This window comes from Cetorhinus maximus, chromosome 1 (genome assembly GCF_964194155.1).
Source record: "Cetorhinus maximus chromosome 1, sCetMax3.hap1.1, whole genome shotgun sequence".
Classification (NCBI taxonomy): domain Eukaryota; kingdom Metazoa; phylum Chordata; class Chondrichthyes; order Lamniformes; family Cetorhinidae; genus Cetorhinus; species Cetorhinus maximus.
In genome coordinates, this window is record NC_135879.1 from 180277443 (window position 1) to 180304889 (window position 27447).

Consider the following 27447-nt stretch of genomic DNA (forward strand, 5'->3'; position numbering starts at 1 on the left):
ACAGAGTTGGTTGAAGTGAACTGGCAAAGTAGGTTAAGAGATGCAATGCAGACATTTAAGGAGATATTTCAGAATACACAGAAAAGATACATTCCAGTGAGAAAGAAAGACACCACCATGGTTAACTAAAGAAGTTAAAGATTGTATCAAATTGAATGACAAAGCATATAATTCTGCAAAGATGAGTAACAGGTCAGATGATTGGTCAGAATATAAAGAATAGCAAAGAATGACTAAAGGATTAATAAGGAGGGAGGAATTAGAGGATGTGAGAGAGCTAGTGTGAAACATAGAACAGATAGTAACGGTTTCTACAGGTATTTAAAAAGGAAAGGAGTAAGTAAAGTGAGCATTGGTCCTCTAGAGAGTGAGAATGGGAATTAATAATGGAAAATAAGCAAATGGAAGATGAATTGAACAGATATTTTACATCTGTCTTCATTGTAGAGTATACAAATAACATCCCAGAAAAAACTGTGAATCAGGAGATGAAATGGAGGGACGAACTTAAAACAATTACAATCACCAGGTAAAGGGTACTGAGAAAATTATTAGAACTAAAAAGCTGGCAAGTCCCCAGGTCCTGATAGACTTCATCCTAGTGTCTTAAAAAAAGTGGCTGCTGAGATAGTAGATGCATTGGTTTAAATTTTCCAAAATTCCCTAGATTCAGGAAAGGTCCCATCAGATTAGAAAATAGTGAATGTGACTCCTCTATTGAAAAAAGGAAGGAAACAGAAAGCAGGGAACTACAGGCCAGTTGGCTTAACATCTGTCATAGGGAAATTGCTGGAATCAATTAATAAGGAGGTTATAGTGGGGCAATTAGAAAATCTCAATGCAATCAAGCAGAGCCAACAGGTTTTTGTGAAAGGGAAATCATGTTTGACTAATTTATTGGAGTTCTTTGAGGAAGTAACAAGCAACGTGGATAAAAGGGAGCCCGTGGATTTGCTGTACTTACGTATCCAGAAGGCATTTGACGAGGTGCCCCATCAATGGTTATTATGCAAAATAAGAGCTCATGATGTAGGGGGTAACATATTAACATGGATAGAGGATTGGTTATTGAACAGTAGGGTTAAATGGGTCTTTTTCGGGTTGGCAAGATGTGACGGGTGGAGTGCCTCAGGGATCAGTGCTGGTGCTTCAACTATTTACAATTATATCAATTACTTGGATGAAAGGACTGAATTTATGGTAGCTAAGTTTGCTGATGACACAAAGATAGGTAGAAGGGTAAATTGTTAAGAGGACATAAGGAGTCTGCAAAGGGATATAGACAGGTTAAGTGAGTAGTCAAAAAATTGACAGGTGAAGTGTAATGTGGGACAATGTGAACTTGTCCACTTTGGCAGGAAGAATAGTAAAGCAGCATATCATTAAAATCGAGAGAGATTGCAGAACTCTGAGCTACAGTGGGATCTGGGTGTCCTGATACATGAATCAGGAAAAGTTAGTATGCAGGTACAGCAAGTGATTAGGAAGGCAAGTGGAATGTCATTTATTGCAAGGGGAATAGAATGTAAAAGCAGAGATGTTTTGCTACAGCTGTGCAGAGCATTGATGAGACTACATCTAGAGTACAGTGTATAGTTTTGGTCTCCTTATTTAAGAATAGATATAAATGTGTTAGAAGCAGTTCAGAGAAGGTTTGTTTGACTGATACCTGGGATGGTGGGGGTGTGGAGGGGGCTTTGGGGCGTGGTTATCTTAAGAGGAAAAGTTGCACAGACTGGGCCTATACCCATTGGAGTTTAGAAGATCGCAAAGTGATCTTATTGAAACATATAAGACCCTGAGGGGACTTGACTGGGTGGATGCTGAAAAGTTGTGCCCCTTGCGGGAAAGACTACAACTGTGGAATACAGTTTAAAAGTAAGGGGTTTCCCATTTAAGACAGAGATGGGAAGAATTTGTTTTTCTCTCAGAGGGTCCTGAATCTTTGGAACTCTCTTCCTTAGAGCACAATGGAGGCAGGGTCAATGAGTATTTTTAAGGCAGAGGTAGATAGATTCTTGACTTAAAGGGAAGTCAATGGTTATCAGGGGTAGGCAGAATGTGGGGTTGAGGCCACAATCAGATCAGTCATGATTTTATTGAATGGCGGAGTAGGCCCGAGGGGTTGAATGGCCTTCTCCTGCTCTGAATTCGTATGTTCATATGTTAATATTGAAGTTATACTTCCTCACTTCACAAAATAGGTCACACAAATACCCATTTATTCAACAACTTGCATTTGTATGATGCCTTTAATATAATGAAATGTCAGAAGAATGTTTTTCCAGAGGGTATTGTAAGATACCATACAGCAAGATGGAGGTAATAAGGTCATGGCCAAAACTATGTTTGAAGGGGTAAGTTGTTATGAGGCTTTACGGCTGGCAGAGAGGTACAGTAGTATTATCGCACTGGACTAGGTAATCCTGATGTTATTAGTTTAAATCCTACCATGGCAAGCTGTGAAACTGAATTCAATAATGTTGGTAATTTGAGAGCTAGCATCAGAACCATGAAAAATGCCCTTTTGTTAAAAAGACAAACGGATTCCTTCGGGGAAGAGAAACTCACTTCTAACACGTCTGGCTTGTGTGTGATTCTTAATACCCTTTTAAGTGGTTTAGTAAAAATAATCATTATGAAGCACCATCATTATAAAAACTGCACTGGTTTAAGATCTATTCTGGTCCCTTCCAATTCCTCATCTGCATGTATTCCCTCACTGACATCATCTGAAGGTGGCCTAGATCTTGAGGTTCCAATAATATTCACCACTATTAGCAGAAAACTCGATAAGCAGAGGGCTCAGGAAAAACCTAACCTAATTGGTTAGAAATTGGATGTACGGCAAGATGGTGGAAACAGATTCAATACTAGCCTGTAAAAGGGAAATGGATATGTGCTTGAGGTTTAAAAAAATCACAGGGATATGGGGAAAGTGGAGCAGTGCAACTAAGTGGATTGCACCTTGAAACAGTAGATTGGGCCAAATAGTCTTATGTACTATTCTATGATTAAAGGCCACCACAATTTTTAGTTGCTCTTTAATTTCTCCTTTACCTTGCTGTTGGTTACTCCATAAACCTTTGTGAAACACGTTGGGATGTTTACCTATAAGGGCTCTATAATACATACAAGTTGTTCATGAACTTTTTAAATAGAGCTCATGGAAGTAAAATACATTAATTGGTGGGAACATTTCAACGATCTTCCAGAATGGTTAGATCTTGTTCTCAATTACCAAATTTATCAATTAACAAAACTATAAAATATGGTTTTAAAATGAGAAATATTAGGGGCTAGATTTTCCCATGGATGCTGGTGGCCATGTTAATAGGCTAAACATAACCTCACAGTATAAGCAGTAGTTCCATATATGAAAGTAAACACTGAAAGCATTTCAATGCCTTTTTTTAAAAAAAAGGTAAAGAATTTATTTTGCAACTGCAAAATTACCTGTTCTGACTGAGCAAAAGTGCTGCCAGGTTTGAGAACACTGTTCCCACGAAGCCGTTCAGTGCCCACCATGGATTCTGTAAAATCAGCCCAGTCAAAATAATAATCCCACTCAACGGATTGTTGATAAACATCACCTGAGCAATTCCACGTAAGTTCCAGTCAATAAGTTGAAAGATAACATTCTGCTCTGCAACATTTTCAGAAAAAAATGATTAGAACATCCATTACGTGTGTTTCTAATTCATCTGGCATTTTTACTTACGATGCACAGAAGCATCCTTTATATCAAGACTTTAACCTTGAAATTAAACTGCAATCAAAAATGGGCATGTTTGCTGCTATTTGAAACTAAAACATGGCAAATTGGAAATAAACACAACCAAACTAGTGGGTTTTTCGCATAGACTAAATACATTGGCCCGGATCTTGCAGTCAGTGGTGAAGTGGAGGCATTCACCAGTGGCTGAGATCCTACCTTGGCCATAGGCTGCAGGAACACCTATTCTCCTGGCTGCAGCGTGGGTTCAATGACGAAGTCAGTGGAGAGGCTGAGTGGCATGGTCCATTGCCAGTGAAGCCACGCCCCTGTTGATATCATGAGCTGAAGACATGCCCATTGAGGTTTGTGTTATCTACTTGGACTTCCAGAAGGCCTTCGACAAGGTGCCGCACTGGAGGCTGCTCAGTAAGATAAGAGCCCATGGTGTTAGAGGCAAGGTACTAGCATGGATAGAAGATTGGCTGTCTGGCAGGAGGCAGAGAGTGGGAATAAGGGGGTCTTTCTCAGGATGGCGGCCGGTGACTAGTGGAGTTCCGCAAAGGTCAGTGTTGGGACCACAATTTTTCACTTTATACATTAATGATCTAGATGAAGGAACTGAGGGCATTCTGGCTAAGTTTGCAGATGATACAAAGATAGGTGGAGGGACAGGTAGTATTGAGGAGGCGGGGAGACTGTAGAAGGATTTAGACAGGTTAGGAGAATGGGCAAAGAAGTGGCAGATGGAATACAGCGTGGGGAAGTGTGAGGTTATGCACTTTGGTAGGAAGAATAGAGGCATAGACTATTTTCTAAATGGGGAGAGAATTCAGAAATCTGGAGTGCAAAGGGACTTGGGAATCCTAGTCCAGGATTCTCTTACGGTTAACTTGCAGGTTGACCCGGTAGTTAGGAAGGCAAATGCAATGTTGGCATTTATTTCGAGAGGACTAGAATATAAAAGCAGGGATGTGCTGCTGAGGCTTTATAAGGCTCTGGTCAGACCACATTTAGAATATTGTGAGCAATTTTGGGCCCCGTATCTCAGGAAGGATGTGCTGGCCCTGGAGAGGGTCCAGAGGAGGTTCACGAGAATGATCCCAGGAATGAAAGGCTTAACATATGAGGAACGTTTGAGGACTCTGGGTCTATACTTGATGGAGTTTAGAAGGATGTGGAGGGATCTGATTGAAACTTGCAGAATACTGAAAGGCCTGGATAGAGTGGACGTGGGGAAGATGTTTCCATTAGTAGGAGAGACTAGGACCCGAGGGCACAGCCTCAAGAGTAAAGGGAAGACCTTTTAGAACAAAGATGAGGAGAAACTTCTTCAGCCAGAGAGTGGTGAATCTATGGAATTCATTGCCACAGAAGGCTGTGGAGGCCAGGTCATTGAGTGTATTTAAGACCGAGACAGATAGGTTCTTGATTGGTAAGGGGATCAAAGGTTACGGGGAGAAGGCGGGAGAATGGGGTTGAGAAACTTACCAGCCATGATTGAATGGCGGAGCAGACTCGATAGGACGAATAGCCTAATTTCTGCTCCTATGTCTTATGGTCTTATGGTCTTGTGTTCAGCTCAATGACAGGTAAGTGGTTTTTAATGACTTTCAATTCAAGCTCCCCCTCACCAAACTGGCACCCCATACCATCCACTCCCCACCCCCACCACCAGCGTGCTGATATCATCACTCACCCTGCCTGCAGCTTGGAGAGCCGTCCTTTGACCGCTGCCTCGCTTTCTCTGCTGCCTTTTCCTCACCCTCTCTCCCGAGCTGCAACCCTTCTTCATTTACAGACACCACCTGACTAATAAACATTTCTCCCCCATTTACAGATACTCCCTGAAGATTCCTATTACTTCTTCATTTACAAACTCAGAGTTTCCAGTACTTGCTCTTACTGCTGGAGCTTGCTGCTTACAATGTGCTTTCCACTTGGGATGAACCTGGGAACTGCTCCCCATCCACCCTCTCTCTTTATTCTGGACTCACCCACAAGAAGAAACATCCTTTTGATGTCCACCTTGTCAAGGCCGTTCAGGATCTTGTATACTTCAATCAAATCATCCCTCACTCTTCTAAACTCCAGTGGAAATAAGCCCAGTCTGTCCAACCTTTCCTCATAAGACAACCTGTTCATTCCAGGTATCAATCTAGTAAGCCTCCTTTGAACCACCTCCAATGCATTTACATTCTTCCTTAAATAAGGAGACCAAAACTGCACACAGTATTCGAGGTGTGGTCTCACCAATGCCCTGTATAACTGGAGCATTATGTTCAATGCCTCTCGTGTTAAAGGATAGCATTCCATTAGCCTTCTTAATTACTTGCTGTACCTGCACACAACTTTTGTGACTCATTTACTAGAACACCTAGATCCCTCTGCACTTCAGAATTATGCAGCTGTTCTCCATTTAAGTAATATTCTGCATTTTTGTTCTTCCTGCCAAAGTGAACAACTTCACATTTTACCACTTTAAACTCCATTTGCCAGATCTTTGCTCACTCACTCAACCTATCTATATCCATCTGCAACCTCATGTCCTCTTCACAACATACTTTCCTACCTATCTTTGTGTCATCTGCAAATTTAGCTACCACGTCTTCACTCCCCATCTAAGCCATTGATGTAAATCGTAAAAAGTTGAGGCCCCAGTACAGACCCCTGTGAAACACCACTCGTCACATCCCGCCAATCAGAAAAAGACCCATTTATGCACAGTCTCTGCTTTCCGTCAGCCAGCCAATCTTCTATCCATGCTAATATGTTACCCACTACACTATACGCTTTTATTTTCTGTAATAATCTTTGATGTCGCACCTTATTAAATGCCTTCTGGAAATTCAAGTACAGTACTCTCCTTTACCCACTGCGCATGTTACTCCTTCAAAAACTCCAATAAACAGATTAAACATGATTTTCCTTCCACAAAACCATGCTGACTCTTCCCAATTGCCTTGAGCTCTTCTAAGTGCCCAGCTATACCCTCCTTAATGATCGATTCTAATAACTTCCCACGACAGACGTCAAGCTAACTGGCCAGCCAATTGGTTTTCTGCCTCCCTCCCTTCTTGAATAGAGGGGTTATAGTTGTTACTTTCCAATCTGATGGATCCTTTCCAGAATCTAATGAATTTTGGAAAATGAACACCAGTGCATCATTACTACTACTAAACTACATGACTACCCCATTAGCCACCCCTTTTAAGACCCTAGAATATAGTCCATCGGGACCCAGAGACTTGCCAGCCTGCAGCTCCATCAATTTGCTCTTTCCCTAGTGATTTCAGTTCCACCAAGTTCCTTTCTCCCGTTCACCTTTTGATTTGCAGCTATTATTGGAATGTTTTTTTGTATCCTCTATAGTGAACACAGAAGCAAAATATGTGTTCATTTCTTCTGCCATTTCCTTATTATCTACTATTAACTCACCACTGTCACTCTCTAGAGGACCAACACTCACTTTACTTACTTTTTTCCTTTTTAAGTACCTGTAGAAACCCTTGCTATCCGTTTTTACATTTCTAGCTAGTTTCCTCTCATACTCTAATTTCTTTCTCCTGGTTAATCTTTTAGTCATTCTTTGCCTTCCTTTATATTCTGTGTAATCATCTGTTCTGCCACTCATCTTTGCAGAGTTGTATGCTTTTCCTTAGCTTTGATGCTTCCCTTAACATCTCTAGGTAACCACGGATGGTGGGTCCTCCCCTTAGAATGTTTCTTTATAGTAGGAATGTACTTATTCTGAATACTCTGAAATAGCCTCTTAAATGTTTGCTACTGCTTCTGTATTGATCTATCCTCTAGTCTAGTTTCCCAGTTCACTTCAGCTAGGTAAGCTTTCATCCCCACATAGTTGCTCTTATTTAAGTTTAAGATACTAGTCTTAGACCCACTCTTCTCCCTTTCAAATTGGATGGAAAATTAAATCATATTGTGGTCACTTCTACCTAGGGGTGCCTTTACTCTGAGGCCATTAATTAATCCTGTCACATTACACAATACCAAATCTCTGCTCTCTGGTTGGTTCCTGAACATGCTGCTCTAAGAAACTATCTTGAAAGCATTCTAAGAACTCCTCATCCAGGCTACTACTCCCAATCTGATTTTTCCAGTTTATGTGTAGATTAAAATCACCCATGATAATTGCCATCTGTTTATCACAAGCACACAATATTTTCTCTTGAATACTTTGTCCTACACTGTGGCTACTGTTAGGCGGCCTGTAGACCACTCCTCCTAATGATTTTTCCCCCCCTCCTATTCCTTATCTCCATCCAAACCAATTCTATATCCTGATCTCCTGAACCAAGGTCCTGAACAAATGCCCTCTTTGATTAACAGTGCTACCCCTCCACCTTTACCTAGCTTCCTACTCTTCTTGAATGTCAGAAGGCATGTGTGCTGCCATCAGCCAGGCAGGAGTCAAGTGTTCTCAGATGCAATGTGAGGATCCATGGAGTGTCCTCACTGCATATTGTAATCATCCTCCATGAATCTAGTGGCTATGAGGGCCTCCTGAGCATGCCTGACTCATCTGGACAACGCGTTGGCCTCATCGCCGTCATCCTCACCTTCAAGGACCTCTTCACCCTCATCTCCATCGACTCCCTCCTCATTGGAGGAAACATGCAGTTCTTCCATCTCCTCCTAAAGCAGCTCCTCCCCCCATTGCAGCGCCAGGTTTGAAGAACACCTTTTGTGAAGAAAGCAATGACGTTGCGTGACAATCCCTGTGGAATTTATTGTGAAGCTCCACCAGACAGGTCCAGGCACCAGAACCTCATCTTCAATATCCCAATGGTTTGCTCCACCAAAGTGCGAGATGCTGTATGAGCCTCGGTATACCTTCTCTCTGAGGCCGCTGCATGACCGTTGTCAGCAATGTCCTCTGTGGGTAGCCATTGACCCTGAGGAGCCAACGCTGCAGCCTCTGTGGAAGTTGATCTGAGACCTACTGAGAATGTAGGAGTCATGGACACACCCAGGGAATCATGCACAGACCTGCAGGATGCATTTGTTGTGGTCGCAGACCAGCTGAACATTCAGCGAGTGATTGACAGAGTTGACTGCTTGCTGCCACAGAGATCTAAGCGCAGATGTGACTGTAGTCAATGGCACCCTGCACCTGTGGAAAACCAGAGATCTGCACAAATCCCAGCGCTCTTGCTTCTTGGCTTGCCTGATCCTGGGTGAAATGCATAAAGTTGTGTGTCTTCATGAATATGGCGTCTGTGACCTCCTGGATACACTAGTGTGCAGAGGCTTCCGAGATCCCACAGAGGTCAAATGTGGAGCCCTGGAAGGAGCCACTGGCACAAAAATTGAGCACTGCACTTTCATGGCCACTGGCAGCGGATACTCTCCAAGTCCACCTGGCGTCAAATCCTGCAGCGCATGTCATACATGACTGACCAGTTCCCTGGACATGTGCAGTCTTCAGCGACACTGGTTCTCGGTCATTTGAGGGAGCTGGACAGCATAGATAGAAAAACATTGCACTGGGGGAAGGATCAAGAACCAGAGGACACCAATAAAAAAAATTAGAGGTAAAACGAGAAAAAACTCTTTGGGCAGAATTTTGGAATGCACTGTCAGAGTGTGGTGGAGGCTTCATGGCTTTCAAAAGGGAATCTGAAGTAAAAAATGTGCAGGGCTACAGGGAAAAGGTAGGGGAGTGGCATTAGCTGAGTAGCTCTTGCAGACAGCTGGCATAGTCATGGCAGTCTGAGTGGCCTCTTTCTGTGCTGTAAGCATTCTATGATTCTATATGTCACACCACTCGTGGAAACTTCTGATACTTACACCACATGGTGTAAGTGGTTTAAGAAGGCAGCCCACTAACACCTTTTTAGGGGCAATTAGGGATGAACAACAAATATGGCCTTGCCAGCGACACTCAGGTCCCACAAAGGGTTTTTTAAAAATTCTGTCCTTACTTCAGTTCAAAAAAGTGTAGCATTCTAAAAAGGTCTGTTCCCTTTCAAGCAATTACTACAGCTGTTCCTCTTTTTTTCTAAGACAGCCTATGGGCGGAATCGTCCCCTCCTGCCATCAGTGGTATTTGTGGCGGGTGGGGGCGGAAGATATGGTGGTGAGCAAAAAATTGGTTTCCCGACGTCAGGAAATCAGGCCGGAATCGTCCCCTCCTGATGGTCGTGGCAGTTTGATGGGGTGTCGGGTCTCCTGCTGAAGCTTGGCGGGAACCCATTTTGCATCTCATGCACGCTCAGTGAAACCCCAACAGACCGAAATCGTGTGCACACATCATATCTTCCACCCTGGCAGCGGGAATTTACACCATTCTGTTGTAGTGGCGTGCACTTGGCGAGGAATAATTTTAAAGCACTTACCTGGAGCTGAAGCTGGCTGCACCATTGGGAGCTGGCCGCAGATATGGTGCATGCAGAAGACACGACGCAGGGGCATCCAGAGAAGACAAACGGGGGATGGTAGGTGCAAGACACGAAGTGGGGGAGTGTCCAGAGGAGAAGAAGGGGGAGGGGTGTGGATAGAGTGAGGGAGCAAGGAAGGCATGAAGGGGAAGGTGGGGGAGGAAGGCATGAAGAGGGTGGGAGGGGGCAATGGGGTGAGCCAAAGTGCTTCAGAGGGATGGGTCAGTGTTCACACAAACAAGCAGCAGTAAGTTATAATCTAAAGTGCTAACAATTCGTATTAGCGAGCTCACTCTTATCCTGCCCTTCGATGAGGTTTTTGAAAATGTGGCCTACTCGCCTGCCCGTTGTGCCCATGCGACACCCTGAAAATCTCACGGACTGCATAAAATCAAAGACAATTGGTGCCTCAGGGGCCTTAACTGGCCCATTAATTAATGGCGGGGGCACCTCCATCCTCATAGCACGCCCACCTAGCGAAATATCGCGACAGTGCACGGTGACGTCGGGACACGCGCCCGACGTCATCGCGTGTCATTTTACATTCCGGTGTGTCAGGCCTGTGCCTGCACGCCGAATGTAAAATTCTGCCCCATGATTTTCAATTGTTAAGAGAAATTATTGCCTGTGCATTCAGATTGTCTCACGATCTGTTCAGAAATGTCAGAGCAGCTCTGCAGCAATTTGGTTTTTGCCTGTATTATGTAAATTTATAACAATTCCGCAATATTGAATTCAATATTTTTTCTCGATGATGAGCCATCGGGGCAGAAACTAAGCTTTTTTTGCCATTGTAATATAAAGTGTTAATCAGTTATTTGGAGGTGTTGTAGCTGGTCCATTAAAGACATGTCAGCATCCATGCTGCTTACATATGCAAGTTTCAGTGATTTTGGAACAATAGCCAACTCCCATGGTCAATTAATTGAAATGGTCATAGCCATTGATCAGAATCTGGGGCATCAACAAACATTATTTTCATTCAATGTTAATAGCTACTGTGAGTTAATTAAACAAGGTATGCTATTTACTGTTTGCCCACCATTCCAAGGAGAGACAGGAATAAATATTGACTTTATGCTATAGAGTATAATGATGATCACAAGTTGACAGTCCATTAGCATCTGTCTGAATTTTTATTTCCATACAAAACAGGCTGCCGATTCACTAATACCTATTTTATACTATTGCACAAAGCCTAGATTAACTAGCTGTGAGGCCTATGTAGTGATAGTGAATCTATGTTCAAAAAGCTGGTCATTCTGTTTATCATTTAATTTATGTAAAATAAATTAGTTTTATATTCCTTTTTAACCAGTCTTTTCTGAAGCGAGGAGGACACAAATGGTATATATTCCTGGGTCACACTATTGTTTAAATAGAAAGAGCAGGAAAAAATGCACAGATCATTTGTCCTAGCAGCTATCGATTTTTATTCTCTGCACAAATATGAGTGCTACTCCTATGGGCCTGCCAGGTTCCCATAACTCCATCTTTTTCTAACTATTCTTAAAATTTGATATGGGCCCGCCTTTTGTATTAAAGAATAACAATGAGGCTATCAGCACTCATTATTATTATGGAGCAAATCGGACAGCAACTTCCAGTGTCCAGGGATGCACAGTTAGACATGGAAATCTGGAAAATGCTATCTGATTGGTCCTGTTCAAACTTCAGCACTTTGGCACCCCATCGATATTCAATATTAAAATCCATTTTAAGGACATGATGTTCCTGCACTACCCACTAAACATATGAGAAAAATTAGGGCCAGTTCATTCAGGTGTAAGTGAGATTTTTAATGGCTTGATAAGTTTTAATTACTGCCATTACACTCTGGCACTGAAATTTTATTTTCACAAGTTTGGTGTCCCATTCTTCTAGAATTTAGCTATTGCTAAAGATTTTTTAAAAATAACTTTTATTTTACATTTTTTCTGTCTCTAATCTCTCTTTTAATATTATCTTCCTTTCCTTCCCTTTGTTTTCCTTATTTACAATTAATTAAATATTATACCAGTTAAATATTATGCCAGTTAGCTTAACATCTGTCCTTGGGAAAATGTTAGAGTCTATTATAAAGGATGTAATAGCAGAGCATTTAGAAATGCATAATACAACAAGCAGAGTCAGCATGGCTTCATGAAGGGGAAATCATGCCTGACAAATTTATTAGAATTCTTTGAAGAGGTAACAAGCAGGATAAATAAAGGGGAACCAGTAGATGTAATATACTGGGGCCAGAATTATACGTTCGGCGTGCGCCTGACATGCACGAGCGTAATAAGACGCTCGGTGACATCGGGTGTGTGTCCCGACGTCATTGCACACTTGCGTGATATTTCGTTTGGCGGGCGCACGCCCAAGTCAGCTGTGGTCCTGCCGATAATTGAAAGGCCTATTAAGGCCATTAACGAGCTAATTAAGTTGAAACTTACACTGCCTACAAACCTAACGGTTGGCAGGCAGGCGAAAAGGCCAAGCGGCCTTTACATTTTTTAGGAGACCTCATCCACGAGCGGGATGAGGTTTCTTAAAGCTAATACAAATTAAATTAAAAAATAAAAACTTTATTTTGAATTTAAAAACATGTCCCACCTCATGTGACATTAAATTTTTATTATCCTTATTAATTTTATTAAAAAGAGCTTTAATCTCCCCGAGGCACAGAGCTGCCTCAGGGATACTGAAGCACTCTTTCGCGCACGTGCGCTGCCGCTCATGATCCACGCAGGGCGGGCCTTAATTGGCCTGCTCCCGCCGAGCCTGCCCAACGAGGGAAAAATTCTGGCCTTGGATTTCCAAAAGGCTTTTGAGAAGGTATCGCACATAAGGCTACTTAATAAGATAAGAGACCATGGTGTTGGGGGTAGTATATTAGCATGGATAGAGGATTGGCTAACTAATAGAAGACAGAGAGTTGGGAAAAGGGGGGCATTTTCAGGATGGCAACCTGTAACTAGTGGAGTGCCACAGAGATCATTGCTAGGCCACAATTATTTACAATATATATCAATAACTTAGATGAGGGAATCGAGTGTACTATCGCCAAGTTTGTGCATAGCACAAAAATAGGTGGGAAGGCAAGTGGTGTGGATGACACAAAGAGTCAACAGAGGGATAATGACAAGTTAAGTGAGTGGGCAAAAATTTGGCAGATAGCACATAATGTGGGAAAATGTGAGGTTATGCTGTCCACAAGCATGACCCAGACCTCCCAGCCGCTTGCCATTTCAACACACCACCCTGCTCTCATGCCCACATGTCCGTCCTTGGCCTGCTGCAATGTTCCAGTGAAGCTCAACACAAACTGGAGGAACAGCACCTCATCTTCCGACTAGGCACTTTACAGCCTTCCGGACTGAATATTGAGTTCAACAACTTTAGATCATGAACTCTTTCCTCCATCCCCACCCCCTTTCCGATCCCCCCCTTTTCCAATAATTTATATATATTTTTCTTTTCCCACCTATTTCCATTATTTTTAAATGTATTTCCATCCATTGTTTTATCTTTATCTTTTAGCCTATTTCGATCCCTTCCCCCCACCCCACCCTCACTAGGGCTATCTGTACCTTGCTCGATCTACTTTCTACCCTTAATGTCACCATTAGCACTTATCTCAGCTAATATCACCGCCGTCAACACCTCTTTCTCCTTTTGTCTATGACATCTTTTGGCTATCTCTACCTATTACTGGCCCTTTATCCAGCTCTACATGTCCCTCCCCCCCGCCCCCGCTTTAAACCAGCTTATATTTCACCTCTTTCCTATTTTTCCTTAGTTCTGATGAAGAGTCATTCGGACTCAAAATGTTAACTGTATTCCTCCCTGCAGATGCTGTCAGACCTGCTGAATTTTTCCAGGGATTTTTGTTGTTGTGAAGTTATGCACTTTGGCAGGAAGAATAGAGGAGCTGAAATTATTTAAATGGAGAAAAACTGCAGAAAACTGCAGCACAGAGGGATTTGAGAGTCCCCGTGCATGAATCACAAAAAGCTAACAAACAAGTTCAGTAGGTAATAGGGAAGACAAATGGAATGTTGGCCTTTATTTCAAAGGGAATAGAGTATAAAACTAGGGAAGTCTTGCTAAAACTATTCAAGGCACTAGGTAGATGACACCTAGAATACTGTGAACAGTTTTGGTCCCCTTATCTAAGGAGAGATATACTGGCATTGGAGGCAGTCCAAAGAAGGTTAACTAGATTGATTCCGGGTATTGAGGGATTTTCTTATGAGGAGAGGTTGAATCAGTTGGGCCTGTACTCATTGGAGATTAGCAGAATGAGAGACGGCCTTATTGAAACATATAAGATACTTAGGGGGGCTTGACAGGATAGATGCTGGGAGGTTGTTTCCCCTTATGGGAGAGTCTAGGACCAGAGGACATAATCTCAGAGTAAGGGGTCGCTCATTTAAGACAGAGATGAGGAGGAATTTCTTCTCTGAGAGTAGTGAATCTGTGGAACTGTTTACTGTAGAGGGCTGTAGAGGATGGGTTGTTAAGTGTATTCAAGGCTGAGATAGACAGATTTTTAATCAATTGGAGAATCAAGGGGCATGGGGAAAAGTCAGGAAAGTGGAGTTGAGGATTATTAGATCAACCATGATCTCATTGAAGGGCCGAGCAAACTCGATGGGTTGAATGGCTCACTTCTGCTCCTACATCTTATGGTCTTACACTTTATGTAGATTGTGTTTCAGCAGAATTCTTCAATCTATTTGAAAGGTCACACTGAAGCTGGCCCTGTTCACGTCACAGGTTGCCTGCAGAGGGATCCATGCTGGAAACGACCACGAGAAACCATAACTTGCCACTCAAAAGCTTGGAAACGTCTGTGGGCAGCAGTAACTGCCTCCTCTATAGTCTCACATAGTGCATTACAGATCCCAACCACTTGCTGTGTAAAACTGTTTTTCCTCATGTTGCAGTTGCTTTTTTTGACAACAATCACATAAATTGGTGTCCTTTGGTTTTCGATCCTTCTGGCAACAGGAACGGTTTCTCCTATTCTACTCTGTCCAGATCACTGTGCTGTACCCGTCCACAGAAATTTTACCTCAAAATTGTTCCTATACTGGACATTATATAGATTCACAACTAGGTTTTAACTTGTTTATTTTATACTTCTTGCCAGTATTTCATTAGTTTTTATTATAGACTTATCCACTTCAGGTGCTGCTTTAAGGTCTTTTGAACCCACCCCTGATATACTTCCACATCACCCAGCGGAGAACTTTCCTCACGTTGGGAGGGCTGGTCGGGAGCAGGCAAGTGCCCGATCCCCCCATGCAATCGGGTCCGCGCCGCCATTTTACGCGGGCGGGCCAATTAAGGCCCACCTAATGTAGTTCACGACTCCTGTGCATAGCGGGAGTGGGCGGGCGCGCTCAGACCGCCGGGTCCAATGGCGACCCGGTGGCCTGTATAAATGAAGGCCTGGCAGCCTTGGAAAGACTGCTCACAATGGCTGGGAGAAGGGCTCTGCAGAGCGGCAATGTTGGTGATGTAAGCCCAGAGGGTAGGCTATCGGGGCAGGCCAGGCCGGAGGGTAGGCCATCGGGGCAGGCCAGGCTGGAGGGTAGGCTAGCGGGGCAGTGTGCCCCTCGTTTTTCAGACGAGTGCCTAGCTACCCTCCTGGAGGAGGTGGCAGCACAGTGGGAGGTCCTTCTCCTGAGGGACGGGAGGCGGAGGCTCCCCCACCTGATCAAACATGCATGGGAGGAGGTGGCCGAGAGTGTTAACTCCCATGATGTGATGCGGCGCACATGGGTCCAGTGCTGCTAAAGGTTCAATGATCTCCTGCGCTTGGGAAGGGTGAGTACCATGTTGCCTCAAGTCACTTAATGCAACCGTCACCCTTTCCCCCAAACCCCACCACCACCCCCACACCCCCGCCAACTCTGAGTACAGTAACGTCATTGTATCCCTCGCTGGGTGTGCCAGCAGATATTGCCCGTGCCCAGTTCACCCTGAGAGGGTTGAGCTAGGATGTGTTCTGCATCCGCAGCATGTGTGACACTGACGCCCAGAGTATAGAATGGGGTTGAAAATCAAGGGTCTGCACCTAGGCAGAGTGCTGGAACTGCGAAGCATGTCGAAGTCTGGGTGCTAAAATGCTGGGAGGGGAGCTTCCAGTTGGCAGGGCACCATTCTATCTTGTGGTGTTTGTGCTCCACGTGTTTGTGCCTCCTTACTTAGCAAAGTGACAACTTGTTGTGCCACATGTGAAGGGGGCAGCATTTGGCCAATGCGGGAGTGGGGTGTCAGCCCTGGCTTGTTTGGATGAGTGTGCGGCATCTGCAGGGTAACGAAGAACTGGAGTCCTGCAATGTCCCACTCCGGCTGGGTTGGCAGGGATGTGATAGGAATTCAAGTGCAGGCTGGACTAATTAATGCTCCTCTCCCCTTTTCAGGAAAAGACTGCGCACAATGCGTCAAAACAAATGCAGACTGGCGGAGGGCAGGCCCAGTTGGCCATCCTAACAGCTTTCGAGCAGCAGGCCAAGGATTTTGAGAGGCGCCATACCCCCTAGTCCACTGGTGGCGGTGAGGCTGGGGTGCCACAGGGAGATATGTTTGGCGAGCACTCAGGTCACCATGTGTGTCACAGAAGTCATGGCACTGCTGAATGCTCCGTGATTGAATTTGGCAACATGTGGTTTACTCTTGATTATGGAAGGATGAGCGCATAATGACCTGGGGGAGCCGCATGCAAGGTGACATTGTCTGCACTGTAACTGATCAAATGTCCTTTTTCTTCCTTTCAGCATCACCGGAGCAGGGCCAGGAGGAGGAGACAGACGGCCCTCCTCTCACCCCTGAAGCACCACAGCAAATCCACTCACCAGCGTCACACCATCTCAGCCAGGCAGGCACCAGCGCAGATACTAGCATCTCAGTGGAAATTAGATCTTCGGCTAGTGTCCTGGGGCACGGTGGTGAGGGCACTTCACACTTGCTTGAGGTACGGGCAGAGACAGAGAGTGCCCAGGGCACAGGCAGTCAGTCAGAGGACTGCTGGGGACCAGGTACTTGCTCGGTTGGTGGCTGATGACGAGCCTCTGGAGTTGTCCGTGAGGCAGCAAATGCTGCAGGTGCAGCAGGGTATGCGGGATGATCTGGCGGAGATACATGAGGCTATGCGTGGCATGGTGCCCGTGCTGGAGGAGTCCACGCGGAGCATCCTCGATGCAATGAGCCTCATGGCCGAGCGCCATGCTCCCTCTATGGAGACAGAGGTGACTCTCATGGAGAGGCTCCTCCAGGAGAACAATCAGGTCCTGCTGGGGTTGCGCTCGGACTTGCAAGCCCTCACAGCGGCATTGGCCACAGCTGGTCAGTGCCAGTGTGGGAGATGGTTTGGGCACCAAGTATCCCAGTTCGGTGCCCATCCATCTGTGGTGACCATGGAGGTCCGAAGCAACCTCACGTCAGCACAGCAGCTGCCTGTCGTCTCTGCGGGCTCCTTTCAGGGCACTCCGGATGAGGGCAGCAGCTCCTCCACCCCTCTGCCAGTGACCGTGGCATCCGATGTGTCTGTGGCGGCTGGGGAGAAGCCAGCTGTGGAACTGGCCGCTCTCTCCCAGGCGGGGCCATCAAATGCTCCGTGGGCCAGAGGACAAGGTCATCGAGGCTAACAGGACAGCACAGTGAGCAGGCTGTCTCAGATTCCAGTGCCAGTGAGGGGACAGCACCTTGACGTAGCACCCATAAGTGTAATTTAAGGCACCTCAGGGCTTCTCACTAATGCTTTTATGCTGGCCCATAGTAGTTTATTGAAGACTTGGTGTGATGTCTAACACTGTTTTTGTTTTGCTTTATGAATTTACTTTTGTTTACTCAATAAATTTTGACACTTTGCCATGCCTCAGGGTGATTATTACTTCTGCATTTGTACAGGAAGCCATGATGTTATGAGTGAGTTATTTGACATTGAGCTTTATTGACAAGGTCTTTAATTAACGATATTATTCAGGCTGATTTAGCACTCAGGAATCGAGTGTCAAGCCTGCAGCCCTGGCGTTGATGGTCCTTCTGTGGTGGGCTAGCTGAAGGTTCTTTGGATTAAAGCCTCCTGGGTGTCCCTGCCTCCCTGAAGTATGCCCAGGTCAGCGTCTACCCTCTCAGCATTCTCCTGTGCATGCTCATCCTCGGACTCACTGCTGGAATCATCGTGTGCATCCGGAGCAGCTGCGTCCATGTATTCCTCGTTCAGTGCATCACTCCTTTCCAGCGCCAGATTGTGGAGAGCGCAGCATGCAACCACTATCAGTGACACACAATTAGTGGGGTATTGGAGTGCGCCCCCTTAGTGGTCCAGGCATCGGAAGCGCATCTTGAGAAGACTGATGGTTCTCTCCACCACAACCCTTGTGGAGGCGTAGCTCCTCTTGTACCGCTGCTCAGCTTCTGTTCTTGGATGGCGGAGAGGCGTCATGAGCCACCTTCTGAGGGGATAGCCCTTGTCACCCAGCAGCCATCCATCCAGCCGGGTTGGAGCACTGAAGAGCCCCGGCATCTGGGAGTATCTGAGGATGTAGGCGCCGTGGAAGCTGTCTGGGTACCTTGCACAGACTTGCAGAATCTGCAGCTTGTGGTCACACACTATCTGCACGTTCATGGAGTGGAAGCCCTTCCTGTTGACGAAGGCACCGGGCTCACCTGCTGGTGCCTTGATGGCCACATGTGTGCAGTCTATTGCACCCTGGATGTGGGGGAAGCCAGCAATCACCGCGAAGCCTCTGGCTCACTGTCTCTGACTGACATTTATCTACTACCGCTGGGACGATGCCAATGCACGCCTGAATCGAGCGTCTGTCACCTGCTTGACACAAGTGTGGACAGTTGATTGGGAGACTCCGCAGAGATCACTCACCAACCCCTGGAAAGAGCCGGAGGCAAAGAAGTTGAGGGCAGCTGTGGCCTTTAGAGCCACTGGCATGGGGTGCCCACCCACACAGTTTGCGGAGATCTCAGGGCCTATTAGCTGACAAATTGATGTGACTGTTTCCCTTGAGAGACGGAGCCTCCTTCAGCACTGCACCTCAGACATATTGAGGTAGCTGCTTTGTCGCCTGTAAACCCTGACAGCAGGATATTGGTGCCTTCTGCGGCCTCTTCCGCCTTGGACTTCCTGTTGGCCCTGCACCCCTTGTGCTTGTGCCTCTCCTCTCAAAGGTGGCTCCCCTGGAGGCTGAATGTGGACTGCTGGCCTCCTCCCTCTTCTGGCCCTCCCTTCCTCCTCAGAGGAGGTGCCTCCAGTGGAGAGCAGAACTCTAATTCCCCGGCTAAGGGAAGGTTTCTTGAAAGCTGCAGGCCCCAGAAATTATTTCTACTGTAAAGTCCTGACCAAGGCTTTAACTCCTGTCCAAGCAGCTGGTATGAGTTTTGAATACTTGCCTGAGTGAGCAGGAAGACAAGTAACTTTCACACTTAAATACCTCAAACATCACATTCGCGAACCTACTCACCCCTCTTATCCTGCCCCTGGATGAGGTTTATACAAATGTCTCCTACCCGCCTGCCCGTTGCGCCTGTGCGATGTCCTGAAGATCGCACGGACTGTGAAAAATCGAAATCAATTGCTACCTCAAGGGCCTTAACTGGCCCGTTAATTGACAGCGGCCGTGCATCCGAACTTATAGCGCCTGCCATCTCAAATATCGTGATGGCACGCAGTGACATCAGGACGCTCGCCCGACATCACCACGCATAATTTTATGGTGGGCGTGCGGGGTCCGCACCCGCACGCCAGTGGATAATTCTGGCCTCAGTTTCTACCTAATTACAACACAATTAGTTTCTTTTAAATCAAAGTGTAGCACCTCACATTGATTAATATCAAATTCCATCTGCCACTTTTTTATCCTTGATAAGGTGGTGGCATAGTGGTATTGTCACTGGATTGGTAACCCAGAGACCAGGGTAATGCGCTGGGGACCGGGTTTGAATCCCACCATGGTAGAAGGTCTAATTTGAATTCAATAAAAATCTGGAATTAAAAGTCCAATGGTGACCATGTAAGCATTGTCGATTGTCATAAAAACCCATCTGGTTCACTAATGTCCTTTAGGGAAGGGAATCTGCTGCCTTTACCTGGTCTGGCCTACAAGTGACTCCAGAAGCACAACAATGTGGTTGACTCTTAAATGCCCTCTGAACAAGGATAATAAATGTTGGCCAGCGATGCCCACATCCCATGAACGAATAAAAAAATGACAATTTCCTTTGATCCCCAGAATTATTTTCTACATTTACTATGTTAATGTTACTTGCAATAAGATGCATTCTGGATTGTAGGGGACTTTAGCTCATGGGAATGATTGGTGGTTTGAAACAGACAGAATGTCAAGCACAAATCCCACAGTTGTTACAATTTGTGAATGTGAGTGTGAAAAAGAAAATGGGCACATGTTGGTCCGTGTATTAGGAGTAAATATCAAATACAGGTGGCACAGAAGAGACCATAGGCAACAGGAACAGGAACAACTGAAATCTAATCATTCTTTCTAAAGGAGGAAGATATGGCTGCTAACCATAGAGTCATAGAGGTGTACAGCACAGAAAAAGGCCCTTTGGCCCATCGAGTCTGTGCCGGTCAAACAAGTACCTAACTATTCTAATCCCATTTTCCAGCACTAGGCCCATAGCTTTGTATGTCATGGCATCACAAATGCACATCCAAATACTTCTTAAATGTTATGAGGGTTTCTGCCTCTACCACCCTTTCAGGCAGTGAGTTCCAGATTCCCACCACCGTCTGGGTGAAAAAATACTTCCTCACATCCCCTCTAAATCTCCTGCCCCTTACTTTAAATCTATGCCCCCAGGTTATTGATCCCTTCACTAAGGGGAAAAGTTCCTTCCTGTCTACCCTATCCATGCCCCTCATAATTTTATACATCTCAATTCTGTCCCCCCTCAATCTCCTCTGCTCCAGGGAAAACAACCCCAGTCTATCCAATTCTCCTCATAACTAAAACTCTCCAGCCCAGGCAACATCCTGGTAAATCTCGTCTGCACTCTCTCTAGTGCAATCACATCCTTCCTATAATGCGGATTCCAGAACTGCACGCAATACTCTAGCTGTGGCCTAACCAGCGTTTTATACAGTTCCAGCATAACCTCCCTGCTCTTATATTCTATGCCTCGGTTAATAAAGGCACATATACCATATGCCTTCTTAACCACCTTATCTACCAGTCCCGCTACCTTAAGGGACCGGTGGACATGCACACCAAGGTCCCTCTGATCCTTGGTACTTCCCAGGGTCCTACCATTCATCGTGTATTCCCGTGCCTTGTTTGTCCTGCCCAAGTGCATCACCTCACACTTATCTGGATTAAATTCCATTTGCCACTGATCAGCCCATCTGACCAGCCCGTCTATATCCTCCTGTAGTCTAAGGCTATCCTCTCACTATTTACCACCCCACCAATTTTCGTGTTATTCGCAAACCTAAACTGATCAACCCTCCTATATTCAAATCTAAATCATTCATATATACCACAAACAGCAAGGGACCCAACACCGATCCCTGTGGAATCCCACTGGACACAGGCTTCAAGTCACAAAAACACCCCTCGACCATCACCCGCTCCTTCCTGCCACTCAGCCAATTCTGGATCCAATTTGCCAAATTGCCTTGGATCCCATGGGCTCTTACCTTCGTTATCAGTCTCCCATGCAGGACCTTATCAAAAGTCTTGCTGAAGTCCAAGTAGACTACGTCAAATGCATTGCCCTCATCTACACACCTGGTCGCCTCTTCGGAAAATTCAATCAAACTGGTCAGACATGACCGCCCCTTAACAAAACCATGCTGACTGACCTTGATTAATCCCGGCCTCTCCAAGTGCTTGCAACAGTTTCCCCACCACTGAAGTTAGGCTGACTGGCCTGTAGTTCCCTAGTTTATCCCTTCCTCCCTACTTCAATAACGATGCCACATTGGCTATCCTCTGGCATCTCTCCTGTGGCCATAGAGGTATTGAAAATTATTGCCAGCACTCCTGCTATCTCCTCCCTTGCCTCACTCAACAGCCTGGGATACATTTCATCCGGGCCTGGAGGTTTATCTACTTTTAAGGCTGCCAGACCACTTAGAACCTCCTCCCTTTCTATGCTAATTTCTTTAATTATATCACGGTCCTTCTGCCTGATTTCCATACCCATGTTGTCCCTCTCACTTGTGAACACTGACGCAAAGTATTCATTTAGAACCCTACCTATGTCTTCCGACTCCACACACAAATTACAACTATGTCCTTAATGGGCTCCATTCGTTCTCTAATTATCCTCTTACTCTTAATGTACTTGTAAAATAACTTTGGATTTTCCTTTATTTTACCTGCCAATGCTTTTTCATGCCCCCTTTTAGCTCTCCTAATTTCCTTTTTAAGATCCCCCCTACACATTCTATACTCCTCTAGGGCTTCCGCTATTTTGTGCCCTCGGTATCTGCCATAACCCTCTCTTTTTCTCTTTCTCCAATGCTGTATATCCCTCGACATCCAGGGTTCCCTGGGTTTGTCACTCTTTGTCTTTACTGGAATATGTTGGCCCTGTACTCTCCCTATTTCCTTCTTGAATGAGTCCCACTGCTCTGATGCGGATTTACTTAAAAGTAGCTGCTCCCAGTCCGCTTTGGCCAAATCATATCTGATCTTATTAAAATCAGCCTTACCCCAATTTAGAACTCTGATTTCTGGCCCCTCCTTGTCCTTTTCCATGACAACCTTGAATCTAACGGAGTTATGATCACTATCTGTAAAATGCTCCCCCACTGATATCTCTACCACTTGCCCGGCTTCATTCGCTAAAATTAAGTCCAGGACTTGTACAGCCTTCTACGTACTGGCTTAAAAAGCTCTCCTGGATGCATTTTAAGAATTCCGCTCCCTCTAAACCTATCATGCTATGACTAACCCAGTTAATGTTGGAGAAGTTGAAATCCCTCACTATTACTACCCTATTATTTTTACACTTCTCTGAAATTTGCCTACATATCTGCTCTTCTATTTCTCTCTAACTGTTTGGGGGCCTATAGTACACTCCCAGCAATGTCATTGCTCCTTTTTTGTCTTTCAGTTCTACCCACATAGCTTCATTTGAGGAGCCTTCTAAAATTTCATCCCTCCTTACTGCTGTAATTGATTCCTTGATCAATATTGCAATACCCCCTCCTCTTTTACCTCCTTCCCTGTCTCGCCTGAAGACCCTATATCCTGGAATATTGAGCTGCCAATCTTGCCCCTCTCTCAACCATGTCTCTGAGACAGCAATAACATCATACTTCCATGTGTTAATTTGTGCCCTCAACTCATCTGCCATATTCGTCAGACTCCTTGCATTAAAATAAATACCATCCAACCTTGCCAAACTCCCTTGTGCCTTAACTGGCCTATAATTTATATGCCTTCCAGACTCACCTGCTCTCTCTTCTAATTTTGGCTGTCCATCTCCCCCTGCTCAACCTCCTTTCAGGATCCCATCCCCCTGCCAAGTTAGTTTAAACCCTTCCCAACAGCACTAGGAAGCCTCCCCGCAAGGATGTTGGTCCCATTCCAGTTCAGGTGCAACCCGTTCGCCTTGTACAGGTCCCACTGCCCGCAGAAATGGTCCCAATGTCCCAGAAATCTAAAGCCCTCCCTCCTGCACCATCTCTCCTGCCATGCATTCATTTGGACTAACCTCCTATTTCTATACTCACTAGCGCGTGGCACTGGAAGTAATCCAGAGATTACTACCTTTGAGGTCTTGTTTTTTAATCTGTTTCCTAGCTCCCAAAATTCTGCTTGCAGGACCTCATCCCTCTTTCTACCTATGTCGTTGGTACCAATATGTACCACGATCTCTGTCTGTTTGCCCTCCTCCTTTAGAATGCCCTGCAGCCGTTCAGTAACATCCTTGACCCTGGGACGAAGGAGGCAACATACCATCCTGGAGTCACGTCTGCGGCCGTAGAAACGCCTGCCTGTTCCCCTTACTATCCAGGCTCCTACCACTATTGCTCTTCCCCTCTTTTTCCTCCGCCCTGTGCAGCTGAGCCACTCACAGTGCCATGAGCGTGGCTGCACTCCCCAGAGGAACCATCACCCTCACCGTTTTCCAACATAGAAAAATGGTTCTCGAGCCAGATGCATCCTGGGGATTTCCTGACTACCTGCCTGACACCTTTCTTCTGACTGATGGTTACCCATTCCCTCTCTGTCTGTGCTTCCGGAAGCTGTAGGGTGACCATGTCTAAAAACTTGCTATCCACGAAACTCTCAGCCTCGCGGATGCACCTCAGTGCCTCCAGCTGCCGCTTAAGCTCCGAAACTCGGAGCTCAAGTAGCTGCAGCTGGTGGCACTTCCTGCACATGTGGTCAGTCAGAGTTCACGAAGCGTCCAGGACTTCCCACATGTTGCAAGCGGTAACACGGGACTGAACTGCCTCTAGTTGAAAAAAACCCTTACTTTAAGTTAAATACAGTAAAAAAAAGTTAAATTATTTATGTACTTTAAATAAAAACTAGAACTCTGACCTTTCCTTAGCCTAATCTAAACTGGAGAAAAAAAACTTACCCACTACTCACCAATCAGCTCTCACCTTGGTGCTGACATCACTTTTTGAAGCTTCCCCGCACTCGCGCTGGTTCTGATCTCTCTGCCGCTCTCTCACACTGTCTTGTGATGTCACTCTTGTTATTTTTAACGATAACTGACTGCAGGACACTCTTCCCAGCTCTCAGTTCCCACTATCTTAACAAGGAGATTATTCCAAATACTTATCACCAATTTAACAAGAAAAAAATTGCAGGTAATTTTGTGAGTAGACACTGGGGATGGGAATCTCACCCACTGCCAATATACTTGGAAAATTACCTCACTCATATTCATGAAGGCACAATCCTAGAAGTTACAACAGGACTGTGCCTGGTAAAAAAAACCCATGACCTCACCGAGGTTTGCATAGTCAAGGTGCCAACATAATATACCACACTGCTGCCAAAGGTCCCAGAATCACAGTTGGAAAATGCAACCAGCAGTGGAAGCAGGAGCTCCCTGTGCAGAAAATGCCTGCCCTTGGCTGTACTGCCTCTGTACTCGTGGCTTTGTTTGTAGATTCTGCCTCCAAATAAGGCAACTGAAAGCTCTCACATATACACACAGCCTTGCATATCCTGTGATGCTTCCAGATGCTCCTGCAGATTGCTGCCAGAGTTATGGTGCTCAACTGCCACAAAAGCTGAATAAATTTAGGGACATTGGCCTGGATTTTTCCTATGGCAGGCATGCGCGTGAAAGAGCACAGCAATCGCCCTGAGGCATGGAGTTGCCTCAGGGAGATCGAATGTATAAAATAATGACAGAAATGATTTTAAAATTTATTTAAACATGTCGCCTCATGTTTGTAACTTTATGACAATTTACTTATTTGTTTATTTATTAAAAGCTTCAGGAAACCTCAACCCGCTGGTGGATGAGGTTTCCTGAAAAACGCGAAGGCCGCTTGGGCTTTTCGCCTGCCCACCAACCTTAAGGTTGGATGGGCAGCGTTCTTAACTGCTTTGGTTAATTTCTTCATGGCCTTAATAGGCTGTTGACATTTTGGCCGGCGCGCAGCTGACTTCGGCACATGCCTGCTGAACGAAATATAGCGATGACGTCGGGACGCACGCCCAACATCATCGCGCGCCATTTTACACATCGGCTTGTTGGGCCCACCCCCGCACACTGACTGGAAGATTCTGCCCATTATGTATTATAGCTGTTTTAAATAGGCTTTTCACTAACTTAGTTTGGTATCTTCAGGTTTTAATATCCTGACTTACTTTATCATTCACACCTGTACATTGTTTCTTAACACAATTAATTTAATATATAACTTCCTTGCGCACTACTCCTCCAGCCAGCTTACTCAATTGCAGTGCACCCTAGTTTGCTGGTGTACATCACATGTTCTCCTGAGGGCCACTGCACCATGGGTTTTCCCTCTCCTCCTTCTAGTTGGATTCAAAAAGGTTTTCTTTCTTCACTGTTTCAAGTGAAAATTCGTAAGCCAATGACAATATAAAACATTCCAAAAAAGTGTTGTCAGATTAAATTTGACAAAACCTGGAAAAGCTAATAAGCAGCTCCAAAAAGCTGATCCATCTCTAAAAAAAGCTGAAACTCAAACAACATTCCCAAGCAGTCAGTGGTGGCTATGTCTATTGTCTCAGGCTTTTCACTTCTTTCATGCAGTGCTGTTACGTCAAAACATTTCACAGAATCACAGAATCACAGTGCAGAAGAGGCCCATCGGTCCATCGAGTCTGCACCGACACGTGAGAAATACCTGATTTACCTACCTAATCCCATTTACCAGCACTTGGCCCATAGCCTTGAATGTTATGACGTGCCAAGTGCTCATCCAGGTACTTTTTAAAGGATGTGAGGCAACCCGCCTCCACCACCCTCCCAGGCAGCGGATTCCAGACCTTCACCACCCTCTGGGTAAAAAGGTTTTTCCTCACATCCCCCCTAAAACTCCTGCCACTCACCTTGAACTTATGCCCCCTTGTGACTGACCCTTCAACTAAGGGGAACAGCTGCTCCCTATCCACCCTGTCCATGCCCCTCATAATCTTGTACACCTCGATCAGGTCGCCCCTCAGTCTTCTCTGCTCCAACGAAAACAACCCAAGTCTATCCAATCTCTCTTCAAAACTCAAACGTTTCATCCCAGGCAACATCCTGGTGAATCTCCTCTGCAACCCCTCCAGTGCAATCATATCCTTCCTATAATGTGGTGGCCAGAACTGCACACAGTACTCTAGCTGTGGCCTCACCAAGGTTCTATACAACTCCAACATGGCCTCCCTACTTTTGTAATCTATGCCTTGATTGATAAAGGCAAGTGTCCCATATGCCTTTTTCACCACCCCACTAACATGCCCCTCTGCCTTCAGAGATCTATGGACACACATGCCAAGGTCCCTTTGTTCCTCAGAACTTCCTAGTGCCATGCCAATCATTGAATACTTCCTTGTCAAATTACTCCATCCAAAGTGTATCACCTCACACTTTTCAGGGTTAAATTGCATCTGCCACTTATCTGCCCATTTGACCATCCCGTCTATATATTCCTGTAGCCCAAGACACTCAACCTCACTGTTAACCACCCAGCCAATCTTTGTGTCATCCGCAAACTTACTAATCCTACCCCCCACAGAGTCATCTATGTCATTTATATAAATGACAAATATTAGGGGACCGAGCACAGATCCCTGTGGTATGCCACTGGACACTGGCTTCCAGTCACTAAAGCATCCTTCTGTCATCACCCTCTGCCTCCTA

General features: G+C 45.4%; 1 protein-coding gene across 5 annotated transcripts in view; it reads right to left on the reverse strand.

The window, feature by feature from the left end:
• LOC144685714 (urea transporter 2-like) overlaps positions 1-27447 on the reverse strand; it is a 124707-nt gene that overhangs the window by 82470 nt on the left and 14790 nt on the right. For all 5 annotated transcript variants that reach the window (XM_078550544.1, XM_078550535.1, XM_078550526.1 and 2 more), the window contains one exon: positions 3457-3646. In XM_078550544.1, coding sequence (XP_078406670.1) covers positions 3457-3646 — 190 coding nt within the window. The remainder of the gene's footprint in view (positions 1-3456; positions 3647-27447) is intronic.